At 31.0% G+C, this 16,870-nt stretch overlaps 7 protein-coding genes across 7 annotated transcripts; 2 read left to right on the forward strand and 5 right to left on the reverse strand.

Annotated features, from left to right (window-relative positions):
• Window positions 1-1,252: 1,252 nt before the first annotated feature.
• Window positions 1,253-2,732, reverse strand: BX663DRAFT_481534 (uncharacterized protein; the record flags this gene model as incomplete). The annotated part of the gene is made up of 5 exons (XM_051524365.1): window positions 2,657-2,732; window positions 2,131-2,559; window positions 1,801-2,045; window positions 1,459-1,717; window positions 1,253-1,389 (listed from the first exon to the last, which is right to left on the reverse strand). Exons 1-5 carry the CDS (start codon window positions 2,703-2,705, stop codon window positions 1,253-1,255), a joined length of 1,119 nt encoding a protein of 372 aa, XP_051377527.1. The 5' UTR covers window positions 2,706-2,732.
• A 2,045-nt stretch (window positions 2,733-4,777) lies between these two features.
• BX663DRAFT_527772 (cation efflux protein) lies at window positions 4,778-6,682 on the forward strand. Its single transcript, XM_051530082.1, has 8 exons — window positions 4,778-4,907; window positions 4,988-5,053; window positions 5,110-5,338; window positions 5,428-5,498; window positions 5,572-5,728; window positions 5,806-5,885; window positions 6,074-6,328; window positions 6,407-6,682. The coding sequence occupies exons 1-8, from the start codon at window positions 4,803-4,805 to the stop codon at window positions 6,491-6,493; spliced, it is 1,050 nt and encodes a 349-aa protein (XP_051377528.1). The 5' UTR covers window positions 4,778-4,802; the 3' UTR covers window positions 6,494-6,682.
• On the reverse strand, window positions 6,348-10,145 carry BX663DRAFT_301360 (uncharacterized protein). The gene is made up of 4 exons (XM_051522041.1): window positions 9,303-10,145; window positions 8,627-9,202; window positions 6,605-8,452; window positions 6,348-6,524 (listed from the first exon to the last, which is right to left on the reverse strand). Exons 1-4 carry the CDS (start codon window positions 9,999-10,001, stop codon window positions 6,522-6,524), a joined length of 3,126 nt encoding a protein of 1,041 aa, XP_051377529.1. The 5' UTR covers window positions 10,002-10,145; the 3' UTR covers window positions 6,348-6,521.
• A 257-nt stretch (window positions 10,146-10,402) lies between these two features.
• On the reverse strand, window positions 10,403-11,897 carry BX663DRAFT_533762 (uncharacterized protein; the record flags this gene model as incomplete). Its single annotated transcript, XM_051530554.1, has 4 exons — window positions 10,403-10,794; window positions 10,869-11,437; window positions 11,497-11,611; window positions 11,687-11,897. The coding sequence occupies 4 exons, from the start codon at window positions 11,895-11,897 to the stop codon at window positions 10,403-10,405; spliced, it is 1,287 nt and encodes a 428-aa protein (XP_051377530.1).
• A 592-nt stretch (window positions 11,898-12,489) lies between these two features.
• Window positions 12,490-13,227, forward strand: BX663DRAFT_527785 (uncharacterized protein). The gene is made up of 3 exons (XM_051530083.1): window positions 12,490-12,568; window positions 12,634-12,728; window positions 12,799-13,227. The coding sequence occupies exons 1-3, from the start codon at window positions 12,549-12,551 to the stop codon at window positions 13,167-13,169; spliced, it is 486 nt and encodes a 161-aa protein (XP_051377531.1). The 5' UTR covers window positions 12,490-12,548; the 3' UTR covers window positions 13,170-13,227.
• Window positions 13,157-14,291, reverse strand: BX663DRAFT_527788 (uncharacterized protein). The gene is made up of 2 exons (XM_051530084.1): window positions 14,173-14,291; window positions 13,157-14,108 (listed from the first exon to the last, which is right to left on the reverse strand). Exon 2 carries the CDS (start codon window positions 13,847-13,849, stop codon window positions 13,256-13,258), a length of 594 nt encoding a protein of 197 aa, XP_051377532.1. The 5' UTR covers window positions 13,850-14,108; window positions 14,173-14,291; the 3' UTR covers window positions 13,157-13,255.
• Window positions 14,275-15,879, reverse strand: BX663DRAFT_527793 (WD40-repeat-containing domain protein). The gene is made up of 6 exons (XM_051530085.1): window positions 15,784-15,879; window positions 15,603-15,689; window positions 15,446-15,538; window positions 14,869-15,317; window positions 14,559-14,805; window positions 14,275-14,489 (listed from the first exon to the last, which is right to left on the reverse strand). Exons 1-6 carry the CDS (start codon window positions 15,802-15,804, stop codon window positions 14,397-14,399), a joined length of 990 nt encoding a protein of 329 aa, XP_051377533.1. The 5' UTR covers window positions 15,805-15,879; the 3' UTR covers window positions 14,275-14,396.
• Between the last annotated feature and the right edge of the window lie 991 nt (window positions 15,880-16,870).

Below are 16,870 nucleotides of genomic sequence, written 5' to 3' on the forward strand. Positions count from 1 at the left end.
TGGAAGGTAGCATGTTATCATCAAAGCTCAGAACTAACCCCGATTTTATTATTAAATCACTCCCATCTACAGCTAACAAAGTTCATCTCTCCATGATCGCCGCTTGGCCAACAGAAAGGCGCTGCCCTTTCCGATCAAGTTGTTTTATTTACCACAATTTTTTTGTTTATAAACCCAAACTTTTAGGTGTAGTTGCCGAGTTGTGGTATTCAAAATAAAAAAAAGATTCTCCTTTTATGCATATATATTTATTCCACTTTTTTTTTTCCTTCCTATAATATAAATTATAAAAGTAGATAAGCTTTTATTATATTCATTTCTTTAACGTAAACATTAATAGTTAGTCAGTAATAATGATATTATATACTGTGATATTTCCATTAAGATATCATAATAACGTTAAATATAAAGTTTTAGAGAATTATAGAAAGGCTAATAAAATCAACGAGACCGAATAATAGTTCTAAAAACCATTGGTTATTTTATTTATAATTTTAACAGTTGGGTATTCATATCAGAATATCTAAAATCAGAGAAGCATTGAAAAAGTATTAGTTACGACAAAATAGTCTTATTTAGTATTGTCAATAGAGTGCACTAACGTCCTTAAGTTTATAGAACATAAAGAAGTATAATACTTGAATAAGTTGAAGTCGCTTTCCTTTATATTTATTTATCCAGGTACTTTAAGTCTGAGGTTAAATAAATGGCAATTATCTCTGATTATCTTATTTCAATGATCGCCGAATATGTTATAAAACAAATTTATTTAATTTTAGTTTCTGACAAATATCTTCATAAATAAACAAGAAGTTTCTTGATAAGCAATAATTTTTCTTATTTTATACTCTCATGTCTAAATAAATAAAAGTGGAACACCTTAGAAAAATATTTTATTCTAACAGCATCATTTTGGCAAAAGGTAATATCTGTGATTATCTGATTTTAAATTTTAAATTTTATAGATAAGAAATAAATAGACAACATAGCATCTTCTATTTAAACTTTTTTTTTTCTTTATAATTACTATATTAAATATTTTAATTATTATAAACTTTAATCTGCGATAATCATAACATAACACTATTTTTCATAAGAAATATATTATTAATTATCCCTTCTTTTTTTCTTCTTCTATGATATATATACATTTGCATATTAATTTTATTTTACTTTATTTTATTTTATTTTATTTTTTTTTTTGCTTCAAATGTTTATAATTATATGCCATTTTTAATAAAGAGCAAGCTCCTTATTGTTTTTCCACTGTAGTAGACGATGAAGTTATTTTTTCTGGATCTGCCTTCAAAATATTCCAACTAAATGTTGCGTAAACATTTTCAGGGATTGATCGTGCAGCGATCCAGGACCCCAATACGACCAGAGGACCTAACATGTGTGTCTGAACAACTGCATCCTTCTTTCCCAAGACCAGTTTGATTAACGCAAGGTCTTTACTCTTGTAAGGTTCCACTGGTTCTCCCGAGATCATATGTTTAATATTTGTCAAAGCAGCTAGACCCTGCATCCAGGCATAATGACCAATCTTAACATCTGTATGATCAGCCACATCACCCGCTACAAAAATATTCGGCCAACCATCTACGTCAATTTGCATTGTTGGTTTTACTTTTACAAATCCATTGACAGGATTGATGGCCTCTGGAATGAATTGTTCAAGTAATTTACTATTAGGTGTCATACCAATACACATAATCTAAATCAATTAAAAAAGTAAGAGATTAAATAACGCCCAACCATTTTTTTTGAAAAAAAAAAAAGAGGGGGGGGATTACTTACAGCAAGGTCTCCATGGATAACCTTACCATTCTTAGTATGAACTTGAATGGGTTTTACTTCTAAGGGGAACCCTTCTGGTGGTAAAATAACACGATCTCCCATGATTTGTTTAACGCCTTTCTTTTGAAGTATATTATAAGTTATTGTATCCAAACTTGCCTTGTATCGAGGTAAATAACGTGCCCGAGAATGTATCAGTGTTACATGTTTTTTTGGATAATATTCCTTAATTTCCGAAGCAAGTTCTACAGAAAAAAAAAAAAAAAAGCAAGTGTTTAATTTTAGATACTATTTTTTTTTTTTTTTGTATACATACAAATAGTTTATTACCTATTCCTACTGCACCAGCACCAATAATGATAGGAGATTGAGCCTTTGCAATGACCCTTTGATATTCCCGAAGTCTTTCGATACATGCCTCTCGTGTAATGTCCTTAAATCTACCTGGTGTAGGAATTGTGGCACCTGCTGTATAGACCAAATATTCAAAGCTAATTTGGTTACCAAAACCTGGTATTTCCCTATCAAGCTCAACATGGTTTTTATGAATAGCTATAGCACGTGCATGGACTACTTGTCCAATACGAGAGTCACCTAGAAACATATTATCATAAGGAACAAACAACTCCTCTTCAAACCCACTCATCACAGCTGCTCGAGGAAACGCAAAGACATGATTATAATGTGTCTTTTCTTCAATAAGAATTAATCGATGGCTATCAAGATGGTTTTCTACCCAATGAGTGGCTGCACCCATGGCTACATAAAATGTGAGCAAAGTGTGTTTTTTTTTTAACTGCTCATAAAATAAAAAAAAAGGGGGGTGGGGGAAAGTGATATATGTATATATATTTACCTGCACTTGATGCGCCAATAAAGACAATATTTTTTTGTTCTAATGTCATTTTTTTTTATAGAGGGAGAAGACAGACAGAAAGAAAAAAAAAAGAATATTGTAGTTTTTCTTTTCTTTCTTTTTTTTTTTTTTTTTTTTTTTTTTTTTTTTTTTTTTTACAATCAGATAACGAATGTTCTTTGATCAGATAAACAGTCACCAGCTATATTATGTTACTAGGCAGCATATAATAATGGTTGCACGAACTGATCTAAATATAAGGGTTTCCAGGTCAGATTTTTTTTTAGTCTTATTAACTACTTTAATTTAATAAATGGTTCTTGTTTTATAGTTTAATTTATTTTCTTTATCCTTATCTTTATTAAAGAGAATATATTGAAAATCATCGTATATTGAGTTAAAAAAAAATGTAAAAGTACAGTTTGCAGGATCTTTTTTTTTTTTCATAATAATAATTATAAACTGTATTGTTGCTGAAGAGAAAAATATACGTATATAAATATATACATGTATTACTTTGCTGTATAATTCAAAGATGCAGATAGTAATTTATGGATATCACAGTTGGATAAAAGAAAACTGGTCATCAGACTACCGTTTTCAAAGTTCATTAAAAAGGATGAATAAAAATAAATATGTTTGTTGGAGTTTGTTTTGAAGATGAATATTTCATCATTTTTCTTTTGTAAGCTCTAATCTTTATTATAAAAAAAGAAAAAGATAAGAAATGCATGACTGCTTTCAGTTTGACAAATTAGTATGTAAATCTTGTTGGAAACTACTACAATGATATATAAAAAGCTTCCCTGATTTTTTACTTTTTTTTCTTTTCTAAATCATTGAAATTGCCACACTTTTAAATCTTCAAAAAAAAAAAAAAAAAAAAAAGGGGGGGGGAGAGAGCAGAAAGAGAGATCAAAGAGATATCATATGGGTTAAAATGATTAAAAATATCTATTTTATATTTTCGTAAACTGTTGACTAATATGAATGAAAATGAGTAAAGATATTGGAATCTAAGAAGAGAAGATCCAAAATACAATCGTCTTCTTCTTCCTCCCCTTAAAGTCTTTATTAGATTACAATTACTAGATTTATAGGAGCCGATGATAGAAAACGGTAGAATTTATTAAAAATTGTAAAATTTTTGAATCCACTGATGATCACGTTTTAAACTTTAAAAATGATTAAAAAGTCCCTCATTTTAATGACTGTACTTTTTGTTAAATAGCTTAGAAAGCCATTTGTTCATTATATAAAAGTTCGAGTAGTATTGTTCCTACTCTTTTCTCATGGAGAGGCTAATAAAATCCTATAAAAATATATACATGTATATATTCATATATATACATATGTGTATACATATTGAGAAAGAGAGAAAGAAATTGTCATGTGATACTGTGATTGTTGCTGTTCTAGCTTAGAGTGTTTTGATTTCCCATGATTCAATCTCTTTTTTTTACAGAGATCTTTGATTTGAAGGAATTACAGTTAACCAAAGGTTGTCCTATTTACTACGGTACTAGTGAGGTCCCCTTCTCTACAAGAAAAAAAAGAGTTGTTTGAGCTTTCAACGTCATTCATTTTGAAGGGTGACAGGAGATGATGAAAAATGAGTTATGTCTTCATTTTTCTTATGTCAAAAAAAAAAAATAGATAAAAGGCCTTTATTATTATTATTTTTAATTCATATATAGAAAACAGAGATAATTGTAATTCATATTTAACCGTTATAACTTTATTCTAAGATAGTGAGTGTATCTGGCAAGTAAGTAACATATTTCCTATATTTGTTAAAGAAAGTCTTTAAATGTTAGGGATTCTGGAAAAGGAGAGGATTTAGAATACGCAAACAAAAAAAGTGTTTACACAAAAAAAAAGATAGGGATATTTTTAATGCATAAAATTATTTATAAAAAGCCAAATGCAGCCTTTTCTAGATGCAAATATTTGAATAAATATGCAACAGCTGTAATATATGTAAATGAAGGGGCGTCATGATGTTTAGTTATACAATATGCATTGAAATCAAAACCTTGGGTTTTTTATTTTTATTTTTTTAAGATAAAAATATAAAAACTATCTTTTTTTTTTTTCTACCTTTTCTTTCTTTCTTTTTTATTTTTTTTCTTTGTTTTATTTATTTATGAAAATATCTAGAGAAGCGAAAATATATTTTATGCTTGTTATTACAGGCGGATTTTTTTTAGTAGAAATCATTATTGGATATTATGTTAGTTCACTAGCTTTGGTAAATTGAATTCGTAAAGAAAGACACAACAAGACATAACTCCTCCTCCCCCCCTTTTTTTTTCTAATCGAGACTTTTAGATTGCTGACTCTTTTCATATGTTAAATGATTTAATCAGCATGTGTATTGCTTTGTGGGCCATTAAAGTGAGTTATTATTATCATTATTCAGCTAAACATGAATTAACAATGACATATATAAGTTAGCTAAAAAGACTCAATATGATCCTAAATATTCCTACGGTTGGCAAAGAGCAGAAATTCTCGGTGCTTTAGTCAACGGTGTCTTTTTGTTAGCATTATGCTTTACTATCTTCATCGATTCAATTGAACGATTTATATCTCCTGAAGTTGTGACACATCCTTTAATGGTTTTAATTACCGGAAGCGCTGGTCTTATTGCTAATTTAATTGGTTTAGTTTTATTTCACGGTAAGAAGAAGAAGAAGAAGGGGATAAGGAAAAAAAAAAAAAAAAAAAAAAAAAAGAGGGCTTCAAACGTAACTAATTTGATTTTCTAGACCATGGACATAGTCATAATTTAGATATTGAAACAAGTAAACATCAACATGGAAGCTTAAATATGAAAGGTGTAAGTTAAAAAAGAAAAAAAAAAAAAAAGAGATAAAAAAAATTCATCACTTATTCAATTTTTTATGTAATAGATATTTTTACATGTTTTAGGTGATGCATTAGGTAATGTGGGTGTTATTGCATCTGCTTTGTTTATCTGGTTAACATCCTTTGATTGGCGATATTATGCTGATCCAATTGTTAGTGTCTTGATCACCATTATTATATTTATTTCGGCTGTTCCTTTAGGTATAAAATAAGATACATTAAAATAATAACTCGAGCTTTTACACCTACTTTTTTATTATTATTATTATTATTATTAGTGAGACAGACATCCTTTATTTTATTACAAGGTGTACCTCATAATATACAATTACAAGAAGTCAATAATGAAATACTACAGGTAAAAAGAAAAAAAAGGGGGGGAGGACCAACTTATACCTCCCCCTTCCTTATTATTATTTTTTTCTTATTATTTTTTCTTATTCTTATTCTTATTCTTATTCTTATTCTTATTCTTATTCTTATTCTTATTCTTATTCTTATTCTTATTATTTTTTTTTTGTTTCAAATTTACTTGTTTAAATTTAGTTAGAAGGAGTACTTTCAGTTCATGAATTTCATATTTGGCAACTGAATGACACAAAATTGATTGCTTCTCTTCATGTGTTGATAAAGTCACGACAAGCATATATGAAATTAGGTCAAAAGATACGAGAATTGCTGCATCAATATGGTATTCATTCAGTAACGATTCAACCCGAGTTTAGTATGGACACAGTAATTGAAGAAAAGTTACAAATGGATGGAATAGAACCATCTATTCATGAGACAATAGCAAATGAGGTAAAATTATAGGACAACCATGTTTTTATTTATTTTTTTTAAAGAAAAAAATGGGCTTATTTCATTAAAAAAAAATAGGATTCACAAAGTACTGCATCATCATGTTTATTACGTTGTATAGAAGACTCTTGTTTAGAAAATGCATGTTGTCCTCCAGAACAATAGACTTAGTTATTATTATTTTATTTCCTTGTTACTATTATTAAAATAAACACATTTAATAAAATTCCCAAAATCACAACAAATCCAAGTTTGTGATACAACTACATGCCGTACCGTACTAAATGGTAATAGTTCATAAGCCTCATCATCTTCCTTATTGTTGTTGCTGCTACTACTACTGCTACTACTACTACTATTACTACTGCTACTACTACTGCTATTGCTACTGCTATTGCTACTGCTATTGCTACTGCTGCTGTTCTTGTTATTATTATTATTATTATTATTATTGATAACCGTTCGTTGAGTCACCTTTTTAATACCCCATTTCAATAAAAATGTATCAAGAGCTGTTGTAGTGACAGCTTCCTCTGTTTCCTTATTGGGCTCTAAATGAAAGGTGAGGATGGGTATCGATGCATCTTGTGATGGCTCATAGTAGTGTAGCCAGGTTGTCATCCACATTTCCCATTGATCATTGACTTGACGTACACCAGCCAAGATACCACCAGAACAGAACACGATCCCTCGTCCTCCTCTCTGTTCTAATTCGCCCAAGAATGTCGGATTCCATTCCTTCCTCCTTCTCAAGCGTTTTATGAGTCTTCGTCGTTGACACCTTTGACAGAGTTGTTCTTTATTCATGCCCAGGTCAAGTCGCCAAACATGGACGGTATCGTCAAATGAACAGGAGGCTACAAAGACAGTGCCGTGACAACAGTATTTGACAACGACTTTAGAAACTGAATCTTGATGATGGGGTGTAGTACCTGTGGGCTGATCCATTAAGAAAGTACTAAACTCCATAAGGGGTCCACCTATGACATCTGCATATTGTCTTTGTCTTCGTCCTCCTTCTTGTCGTCTTTGCTGTTGATGATGGATCGATTCATAACCCTTTGATAATGTACAGATAGCGAATCCAGTATCAAGACGCCAGACCTTGACCGTACCATCTTGTGATCCTGTCACAAGGATTTCACGTTCAGCTGCTACTGTCATCACCTTGGTTGCTTCCTCGATCGTATAGAGTAGATGCCATTGCCCCCCCTCGTGACATTTCCAGCATGTCACACCTTGTTTAAATGCAATGACTAAATAATACAAGTCTAGATTTGAGATCAACTCTATTGCCCTTGTGGGGCATAATGACAACGGTATCCTCTCCTGTGGCGTCATTTTGCCTACTTGCCATTCATAAATAGCGTCCCGATGGACAGAGATGAGTGTCGATGGATTCAAGAAATTAACGTAGGTCACATGGCTTGGTGCATACCATTCTTGCACCAGCCTCATCGTCTCCATCTCCCAGATAGCCACACGTCCTTGCTGGAAACCTGCTACTAACCATTTATCATCCAAGACTTGAACACACCGTGCTCCACGCTCTAATAAACAACAAAAGGACGACCGAGGATGATCCCAGAGTACTAACTGTCCTTCTTGATCAATAGATGCTACTCTATCCTTCGTCATTGCCAAATCTCGAAGATCAGAAATATGAGCACCCATCAGTGTACGTACTCTCATCCTTTGTTGTTGTTGTCGTGAATTAGCATGGTTCGATTGAATTCTTTCAGGACGTCCAAGCCTATTTTTAAATAGATGGAAAAGATATTTTCGTGTAAAAGGGATTGTATAGAGTATGAGAGTCATAGATATAAAAAATAAGACAAAGGTGGATAAACGGGTTAGAATCAAATACGGATGTAGTATGATTGGAAAGGTGGTAATGGTGGTAGTAGTCGTAGATATTAATTGGTGTAATGCATTAAACTTGGCTTGATAGGTGTCGTGTAATCCATCAAGGGGTGTCTGTGTCAATATATGAGGAGCATGAATCTCAATTGTTTGTGGGGTATAGTTGGGATTCAAGGTACGCCAAAATTGTCTTGATAGGTCTATTAAATTCTGTTGAGACGTCGAATCAAAAAAATTGAAAAAAAGTAAAACAATGGAAAGCTGATAGAAAAAAAAAAAAGAGAGAGAGGGAGAGAGAAAGAGAAAGGAGGGGGGTGTAAACAGTGATAAGTGGGGAAGTGGAGAGAGTAGAGGAAAGGAATATTAATGCTAAACAGTTATAATACACACATATATATATACATATATATATATATAAAATGAACAAAAACTTACAATGATAATATTGATCATCTTCTTTGGCTTATACTTCTTAACGATTGGCAGCGGCTTCTTTTGACGGCTCAGATCACTTAATTCAGCACGTTTAATATCAATAGCCAAGATGGCCACAAATAAGGTAGTTGTTAATAAATAGATAACCCCTAAGGCTACTATCATAAAATAACATAATGAACGTAAATTGGGCATGATACATGATGCTATTAATAATAATAGCCATTCAAGCCATAGTGTAGTTGTCATTGTCATTCCGACTTCTTGCAAACCTTTTCCAACACGTTCCCAGATACTAATCTTGTCCTTGGAACAAACAGCAGTTGTTAATAATAGTGTGAGTTGTAAGGTAGGTACTGTACAGAGTCCTAAGCCTATCCAAAATTGTACTGGACTTAGCGCTCTTGTCATCATATAAGCCGAGAAAGACAAAAATAAGACTGCTACACTAAGTCCTAAAGTTGATTTAATCATGCGAAATTTTGCAAACTGTATTCTCAAATAAAGAGAGAGCAAGACTATTGTAAAAATGACAATGCTTATTGAAAATGTATTTGGAAATGAAAACAATTTTAACTTTTTTTTTTTTTTTTTTTTTTTTTTTTTTTTTTTTTTAATAATAATAAAAAGAAAACTGATTAATAATATGCATACTCCATGATTTATTTACACTTACTCTGAATTGGATTAGAAAAGGTAAAATATCACTAAAGGAATCTGCTTGCCAGTCTGGAAATTGTTGTATAGTATGCTGCCAAATAGCATGCCATATTTTATTTGTGTCTGGTAGATTATTCAACACAAATGTAAAGATGATAGAATCAGCATTTATCGCATGCCCTCGATCATCCCAAGTTACATTTCCCAATACTGTAAAAGGATGTAGTCCTAGACTTGAATTTATTGTCATCCATAGATCCTCATTATCACTGCTAATTGCCTTTGTCAAACTAGTATTGCTCCAATACCCAAATGGCGATATTATGAAACATTGGTGTTTGACCATCACGCATAATTGACGTAGCTTACGTGATGTAGTTAGAGATCGAAAGACAGCGAGTGATGTCTTGAGGAAACTTTTAGTGATTGTTCGAGTAGGTGAAACGAGTCGTACTTGATGAATAATGAAAGTAGCTGGTGATTGTGTTACTTGAATGTGAGGTGTAAACTGCCACGGATGGGCATCCAACGTTGTAATGGGGTTAATACTATAATAATCATGTGTTAAAATGGCAGCAAAATAGGATAAGGTACATATAATGAAAAAGGATAAAAAAAGAACAAGAATAGGTCGAGATGCAATTTTGATGCCTAAGGTATAAAACCATTTTTGGGAAACGTATAACGCTGATCGTCTAAGGGTTATGAAAGGCATAATAAGGTATGAAGTGAAAAAAAAAGAAGAAGAAGAAAAAGTAGAAGAAGCAAAATGGTTCCTTTTTTTTCACTTGTAAGGCATACGTGTTTATTAAATTAAAGAGAAAGGGAGAGAGAGAGAGAAAAGAAGAAAAAAAAAAAATCTATTGTGTATTGTCCTTTAGTTGATTAACATTAAGTGAAACATAAAGAACAGTAGGATAATTTTGATAGTTTCCATATTAGGAAACCTACTATTTAAAATTAGAAGTCTGGTAGTAGGGAATCCACCTTTTTTATTGGACAAGAGAAAAAATTTTTTCCCACTACTACTTCCTCAGTCAAAAAAAAACAGAACTATTATAATGTACAAAAATAAAATAATAAAAAAAAAAGACAACAGCAATAAATATGTCACTATTATGAGCTTCTTCCTGGTACGGCTACAACAGCATCATAACCAGGTAATGAACCAGAAAAACTATAAAGTCGATTTGATCGAATAGCTGTTGTATAAGATGGTACCCTTGAGAGATCAATGCCTTCCCAAGCTGGCGTCGTATTATTATTACGTATTGAATCATTTTCATCATCTGTATCAGAAGAAGATAACATGGCATTGACACCACTTGCTGCTTCATTAGGAGCTGATATTGCTATAGAAGGTGGTAAATCACCTCTAGCAATTAATTGAGATACCTGTTGTGGATCATAAGGTGCTGATCTCCATGCATCTTCATAAGACGGTAAAGCATTCTCATCTTCTTCTGGAGATATCTCTGCAATCACAATAGGGATAGCTGCTCTCAGCTCTATATATAAAGAAGAAGAAAGAGGGGGAAGGTATATAAATAAAAAGGAAATAGAATTAACTAGGTATTTATACCTGAAATATGACCATCCGCATTGATTAAAGAAACGATAAACTTCAGTTTATGTTTAACCTTTATCAAGTCACACAAGGAATCTGTCAAGACGAGATGTGAAGTATAATCAGGTACAGGCAGAAGCTCAGTTTTGGTCCATGGATCCGGGCCTAAATTAAACTGTTCATCTCTTAAAAGCTTTATCACTTTTCCTTCCATTCTAGAATGATCTTCGGCTGATAAAGTGATGTACTCCTTCAGAACACAAGATACAGATCTCACTTGTAAATCAGGGGCAATAGGTACAAGTGCAAAGGTAATTGGGATCAAACTACCCATCGAGAATACTTTACTAGGTACACTAATATCGTAACTCAGTTTATCTACCCAAGTATTAGATATGACTAAAGATTGTGAGAGTTCCAAGGAAGATGGTAAAAGTACACGTGAAACACGTAACTCTTTTCGATCACTATAGTTCATTGAAAATGTTGGACGGTCTACGACTGCTTTAAGACGATAATAAACTTGACCAAGCTCATGATCGACAGATTCTGGTAAATCGCCTGGTAAAGGAAGTTCAAAATCCCTTATAAATAAGAATATAAATATAGGTATAATCCATAATACAGATGATGCCTTTATTACCATTTATAGTGGCCTTCTGGTAAATGATATGTTTTCTTATTAGGACTTAAGAAACACCATTCATGTTTTATAAGTGTTTTTTCTTCTTTATAATGACGTTGATGAGATCCAAGACCTAATTTATTTATTTATTTTTTTTTTGTAAATCATGAAAGACACCATTTTGACACTTTTATCTATCCTCTATTACCTTCTATCCAGTTTACTTTTGCTTTACCAATGAACTTTAAAGTGATTGATCTTACTTTTGTTGTTTCATGACAATTGAGGACAACTGAACCACGAAGTATGACGCCTGCAGATTCATCCATGTTGCCATGTAATATTATATGATCAGTTTCAGTATTAATGTGAAAGTCAGATTGTTGTAAATGTTGAATCGGAATTGACAACATGTTCATTCTATTCATTTCTTTTCAATAATAATAGTGATATAATGCTAACAAATTAATAAATAAATAAATAAATAAAAATGATAATACTGATAACTAATAAATAAAAATGATAATAAATGCATTATCATTGTAAAGTTTAGATGAAAAAAAAAAAAAAAAAAAATACATTATTTCAATTGGTTAATTTTTTTTAAAAAATTCAAGTCTAAAATAAAAAAAAAAAAAAAAAAAAAAAAATGAAAAAAAAATGAAAAAAAAAATGAAAAAAAAAAAAGTTTGTTTTATATTAAAAACTATCTAAAATGCTTAACATTAATAAGAAAGTTTATTTTAATAAATTGAAATAAAGAAACAAAAAAAAAAAAAAAAAAATTAAAATAAAAATCCATTTATTTTTGGTTTGAAGGCCATAAAAGAGATAACGTTAAAGTTGTGTAAAACGTTTGACAAATCAGTAAAATAAAGAACAACAATAAAGCAAATATGCTAATAAATTAACAAAGTTGACAACTTCTTAAGCGGGATTTTTTTTCATGTGTATAAAATTTATAATCATATTTATTTATTTTTTTTTTTTATCATTTTTTATCACACTTTTTTTTTTTTTTTTTAACTTTTTCCTTCATTCTTTACTCCCTTCATTCATAATAAATGTGAATGATGATAAAAGAAGAAAAGTAAAGTCATATAATGAAATGTATTTTAATTTTTTAATTTAATTTTTATTTTATTCTTTTCTTAGTCTTTTTCTCTTCATCCTACTTTCCTTTATTATGTCAATTATCAAGATAACAACTATTACAGCAGTCATTCCTTTTATACTTGTTCATAGCATATGTAAAGTATAAATAATGAAAATAGTGAAAATGAGTATGATTAATAAGTTAGCATACGTATATAAACTTAGTTTCTATTTTATCTAATCTATTTAAAAAACAAACCACAAAGAAGAAGATGTGTAAGCCTCCTCCTTTAGTCATCGATACTACTACAACAAGTCATGATATCGATTTATTACATGAAGATACTGTCACACCTCAATTATCTCCTTCTGCTTGCTCTATTGCTTCTTCTATTACGCTTGTTGATGATAATATTGATGATCATTGTCCTTTTCAATCTAAACGTTCAAAAGTTAAAGAAATGGTTTATTTTTTTGAAACAGTACAACAGCAACAAAAGCAGTCTTACTATAAGCAGTCTACAAAGATAGTTATTCAAGACCGTGAATATGAATATAAACCACTTGTCGGTGAATGGAATATAAAAAGAAGATAAATAATTATAATAATAATAAAAAAAAAAAGACACATATTTTTTTTTTTTGTATACAAAATAAATTTTACTATTCTAATTAATTTTAATTAAAAGGACAATAAAGTCCATCTATGGGACGTACTATCATGACTGAGGACCACAAAAGACCTGAAATATGAATAACTAATATGCTTAATTAATATTTTTATAACAAGCATTCCCCTTTTTTTTTTACCTGCTTGTAACGTAACATTTAGAATCGGTAATTCACTCGGCATCTGAGGTCCACATGCATTATACAAGTTTTTAAATGTAGGATCTTCTACGCTGGGAGGTTCATAATTCACTCTGAATACAGGTGAAATCACCTCCTCTTGTGCTTTTAATAGAAATGAGCTGGAACTTGACCAAGCAAAAGGAGAATGAGTATCTCGATCCATCAGAACAAACTCCAACTCTTTTACATAAGTAGGTATCCAATTCACTGTATTATCGAGGGTAAGATTAAGTTTCCAAGAGGCTCTTAACCAAGGTTGTTGACTAGGTCCCCAATCGGCTGGATCACCTACGCGTTCTATCTTTTCTCCTGCCTTGTTGAACCGAATCTTAAATGTACGGGGCCAACAAAAGAAGATGAGAAAGCTAATAACGAGCACAATCAAGATCATCCAGAGATAGAATCGACGACATCTTGGTTCCATTGTACGGTTCCGTGCAAGTCGTTTATGAAACTGATCAGCAACAACCGAGACATGGAGTGAGTTAGGATGGGATCGTTGTTCCTCATTAGCTAGTTCTGATGACACAAACGAGGCTGCATAATGGGGTTGCTCTTCAAGATGAATTTCTGCTTTACGACGAGATTGTGTGAGATCAAGAGCATGATTCGAATAAGGCAAATAAGAATGTGTTCTCCCTGGTTCGGGTTGAAATATAGCTTGTGTAGTTAATTTTAAAGAACTTTCTATCACAATTGGAAAAAAAAATTAGGATAGGGATTTAAAATAAAAAAAAAAATGCGTACCTTTTCTTTTCGTTCTATATGGATCTACTTCTTCTACAGTTGAATAAATAGATAATGGGCGCATTAGAAGAAAGGAAGAAAAAAAAAAAAAGAGAAAGAGAGAAAATAAAAAAAAGAAAGATAATGATAATAATAAGAAGCGAATAGGGTCGTACTTTCTCCTTTAACAAACTCCTTTAAAGGAGCTATATTTATTTATATAAAAAGAAAAAAAATAAATATTTTTAATTCTTTGGTCGAGGTTTGATTTCTACATCTTTTACAGCATGTAACATGAGTTTATTTACTTGACCTTCAGTAGCCTGAAATTTATAGCCCTATATAGATAATAAGTATTAATATGTAGATACATATATGCTTTACAAGATTTACTTTAAATTTCTTACTTTTGTCCAATCATAACTGGCTGCATAGGCAAAGATATTGCCCGTTCGATTAAATGCAGTACAAGAAATGGTTCCTGTTGATTTTGGTAACGTTTTTAAGCGTTGTTTTGAATCTTTATCCCAAAAACTGATCGTTCCATCTGCTCCTGCCGTTGAAAATGTACCATACGTTGGATGAAATGAAATATCATTCACTGCGTATACATTCTTTGTTTCATCACGATGACACTTGAAAGAGAAAGATTTACTATGTATTCCAGTTAGTTGTATAGAAAATTTGCTTTGCTGCTTTTTTTTTTTCTCGATTTACCTGAGATCTTTTTCCTCTATATATTGAATGCCTACACGTCCCTCAATGGAACTAATTGCATATCCACTTCCATCAATAAAACAAGCTACAGAACGTGTCTGCCACTTGAGGGGACTTAAGGCTTGCTTAAAGATGGTAGTAGGATTATTTGTATTCACGATAATGACATGTCGATCTGCAGTGCCGGCGACTAATAAATTAGCTTTAGTGTCCATTGAATAACAACGTTCGGGTAATTGAAGTGTGCCAATAGGTGTTGGGCTTCGTAAGTCCCAATATTTTAAGGTTTTATCCCAACTGCCAGTAACTAAGATATTAGGTTGGTTATCGAGAAATTTGACACATTTGATAGGTTCATCATGTGCTGCAACTTGAACTGTTTGACCAGTCGCGAGATTATACATACGAGCTGCTTTATCTGTGCCACCTGACACAACTGAAGTACCATCCTACAGATATAGTTTTAAATAAGAAAATAATATAATAAAAAAAAATAAAAATAAATAATAAAAAAAAAAAATAAATAAATAAAAATAAAATAAAAAAGGAGCGGAAAGGATATCATAAAATAACTTACTTTTGACCAATCGACAGATAGAACAGGGCCTTCATGGCTATAAGAGGCTTTTGGAATGGTATTACCTGTTGGCTGAACTTCATAAAGACGAACCTAACTCAAAATAATTAAAGTTGATTTCCAAGTATTATCTCTAGTTCAATTCTTTTTTTTTTACCATACTGTCCCAAGAGGAAACTGCTAAAATATCTGTTTGTGAGGAAAATGCAAGGCTCGAAATACCATCTGATGGAGGTGAAGCAACCTAAACCAAAAATTAGAATTAGAATTGATGAAGTTAATTGACTAATGTATTTATTTATTTAAAATAAAATAAAATAGAATAAAATAAAATGTACCTCAAAATCGGGTGCTTCCATATTTATTATTAAAAGTGGGGAAAGTAAATAACAAAAGGTGGTGGTTGGTTTAAATCACACACGACGTAAAAAAAAATTAATAAGGCTGACAAGTGTTTTAAATTATTATTTTATTTTATTTTATTTTTTTTGGTTATGCACACCCCTATTCATTCTGCGTAGAAATCATGATCCGACCTTAAGATTAAAAGAATTTATTTATTAAAAACGACCAATGAGCACACAGGACTTTTTTCATGCTGCATTTCCCTGGCTAATTCCAAAAATAAAATGAATAAATAATGAGCATTACTTTTCTTATATTAATCTGACTCCCTTCTAGTTAATTAATATAATTAATATGTGCCAAGTAATGATAAGAATCGTTAAATATATCACAAAACACGACATATTTTTTTTTAGATATAAAATGTGCCGATTGTCATTATATAAAGAAGTTTTGCAAAGGTTCATTATTATTTTAAACTATTGCTTTGTTGTTGCTTTAGCCTCCCTGCGCAAAAAAACAGATGCTAGATCAGTACTGTTATAATGAACATCAATAGTATCATTATTACCGAATAGTTTGAAAATAAAAATAATAGCTTCTTGATTGGAATGTTCACTTGTAGTTATTATTTAAAACTAAAGGCAATGTAGAGATATCTCTCTTAAGAAGTTTAGAGTAAATAGTCAGGTTTGTGATATCATATAAGGGTCATTAGGTCTTGATCATATAACTCCACCAACTTCATTTTAAGAAAGAATATTGTTGATTAAAAAGGGTTATTACAAATTAAAGACTTAATGTATAATCGCTAAAGTATCTTCTGATACTGTGTAGGTACCTTTTTTTTGGTATTATAGTCTCGTAAATAATATACTAGATCTTTATTAAAAGATAAGAAGCCATTTATTTTGTTTTTTTTTTTCCATTACCAAGTATATCAAATACAAACAAGTAAATTACAATAGAATTGTTGTTCTTAACTTCATAAAATACTTTACAACTAAACCAAAGTTGTACTATGTAGTATTCGATTGTTATATGGAGAATTGTTTACTGGGAGTATTTGGTCAAGTAGAG

This window comes from Cokeromyces recurvatus, assembly GCF_025118155.1.
Source record: "Cokeromyces recurvatus strain NRRL 2243 chromosome Unknown BX663scaffold_54, whole genome shotgun sequence".
NCBI lineage: Eukaryota > Fungi > Mucoromycota > Mucoromycetes > Mucorales > Mucoraceae > Cokeromyces > Cokeromyces recurvatus.

What these genes read in the sequence shown, in the direction of transcription:
- BX663DRAFT_527772 (XM_051530082.1), top strand. Translation starts at nt 4,803, where the DNA reads ATGAAAATATCTAGAGAAGCGAAAATATATTTTATGCTTGTTATTACA. An exon ending in TGGTTTAGTTTTATTTCACG is followed by an intron (nt 5,339 to 5,427) that starts GTAAGAAGAAGA and finishes TTGATTTTCTAG; the next exon opens with ACCATGGACATAGTCATAAT. An exon ending in GAAGCTTAAATATGAAAGGT is followed by an intron (nt 5,499 to 5,571) that starts GTAAGTTAAAAA and finishes TTTATGTAATAG; the next exon opens with ATATTTTTACATGTTTTAGG.
- BX663DRAFT_301360 (XM_051522041.1), bottom strand. Translation starts at nt 10,001, where the DNA reads ATGCCTTTCATAACCCTTAGACGATCAGCGTTATACGTTTCCCAAAAA. An exon ending in CTTTTCTAATCCAATTCAGA is followed by an intron (nt 9,203 to 9,302) that starts GTAAGTGTAAAT and finishes AAAAAAAAAAAG; the next exon opens with TTAAAATTGTTTTCATTTCC. An exon ending in AGATGATCAATATTATCATT is followed by an intron (nt 8,453 to 8,626) that starts GTAAGTTTTTGT and finishes TTTTTCTATCAG; the next exon opens with CTTTCCATTGTTTTACTTTT.
- BX663DRAFT_527785 (XM_051530083.1), top strand. Translation starts at nt 12,549, where the DNA reads ATGATGATAAAAGAAGAAAA. An exon ending in ATGATGATAAAAGAAGAAAA is followed by an intron (nt 12,569 to 12,633) that starts GTAAAGTCATAT and finishes TTCTTTTCTTAG; the next exon opens with TCTTTTTCTCTTCATCCTAC. An exon ending in TATACTTGTTCATAGCATAT is followed by an intron (nt 12,729 to 12,798) that starts GTAAAGTATAAA and finishes ATATAAACTTAG; the next exon opens with TTTCTATTTTATCTAATCTA.
- BX663DRAFT_527788 (XM_051530084.1), bottom strand. Translation starts at nt 13,849, where the DNA reads ATGGAACCAAGATGTCGTCGATTCTATCTCTGGATGATCTTGATTGTG.
- BX663DRAFT_527793 (XM_051530085.1), bottom strand. Translation starts at nt 15,804, where the DNA reads ATGGAAGCACCCGATTTTGAG. An exon ending in TTTCCTCTTGGGACAGTATG is followed by an intron (nt 15,539 to 15,602) that starts GTAAAAAAAAAA and finishes ATTTTGAGTTAG; the next exon opens with GTTCGTCTTTATGAAGTTCA. An exon ending in TATCTGTCGATTGGTCAAAA is followed by an intron (nt 15,318 to 15,445) that starts GTAAGTTATTTT and finishes CTATATCTGTAG; the next exon opens with GATGGTACTTCAGTTGTGTC.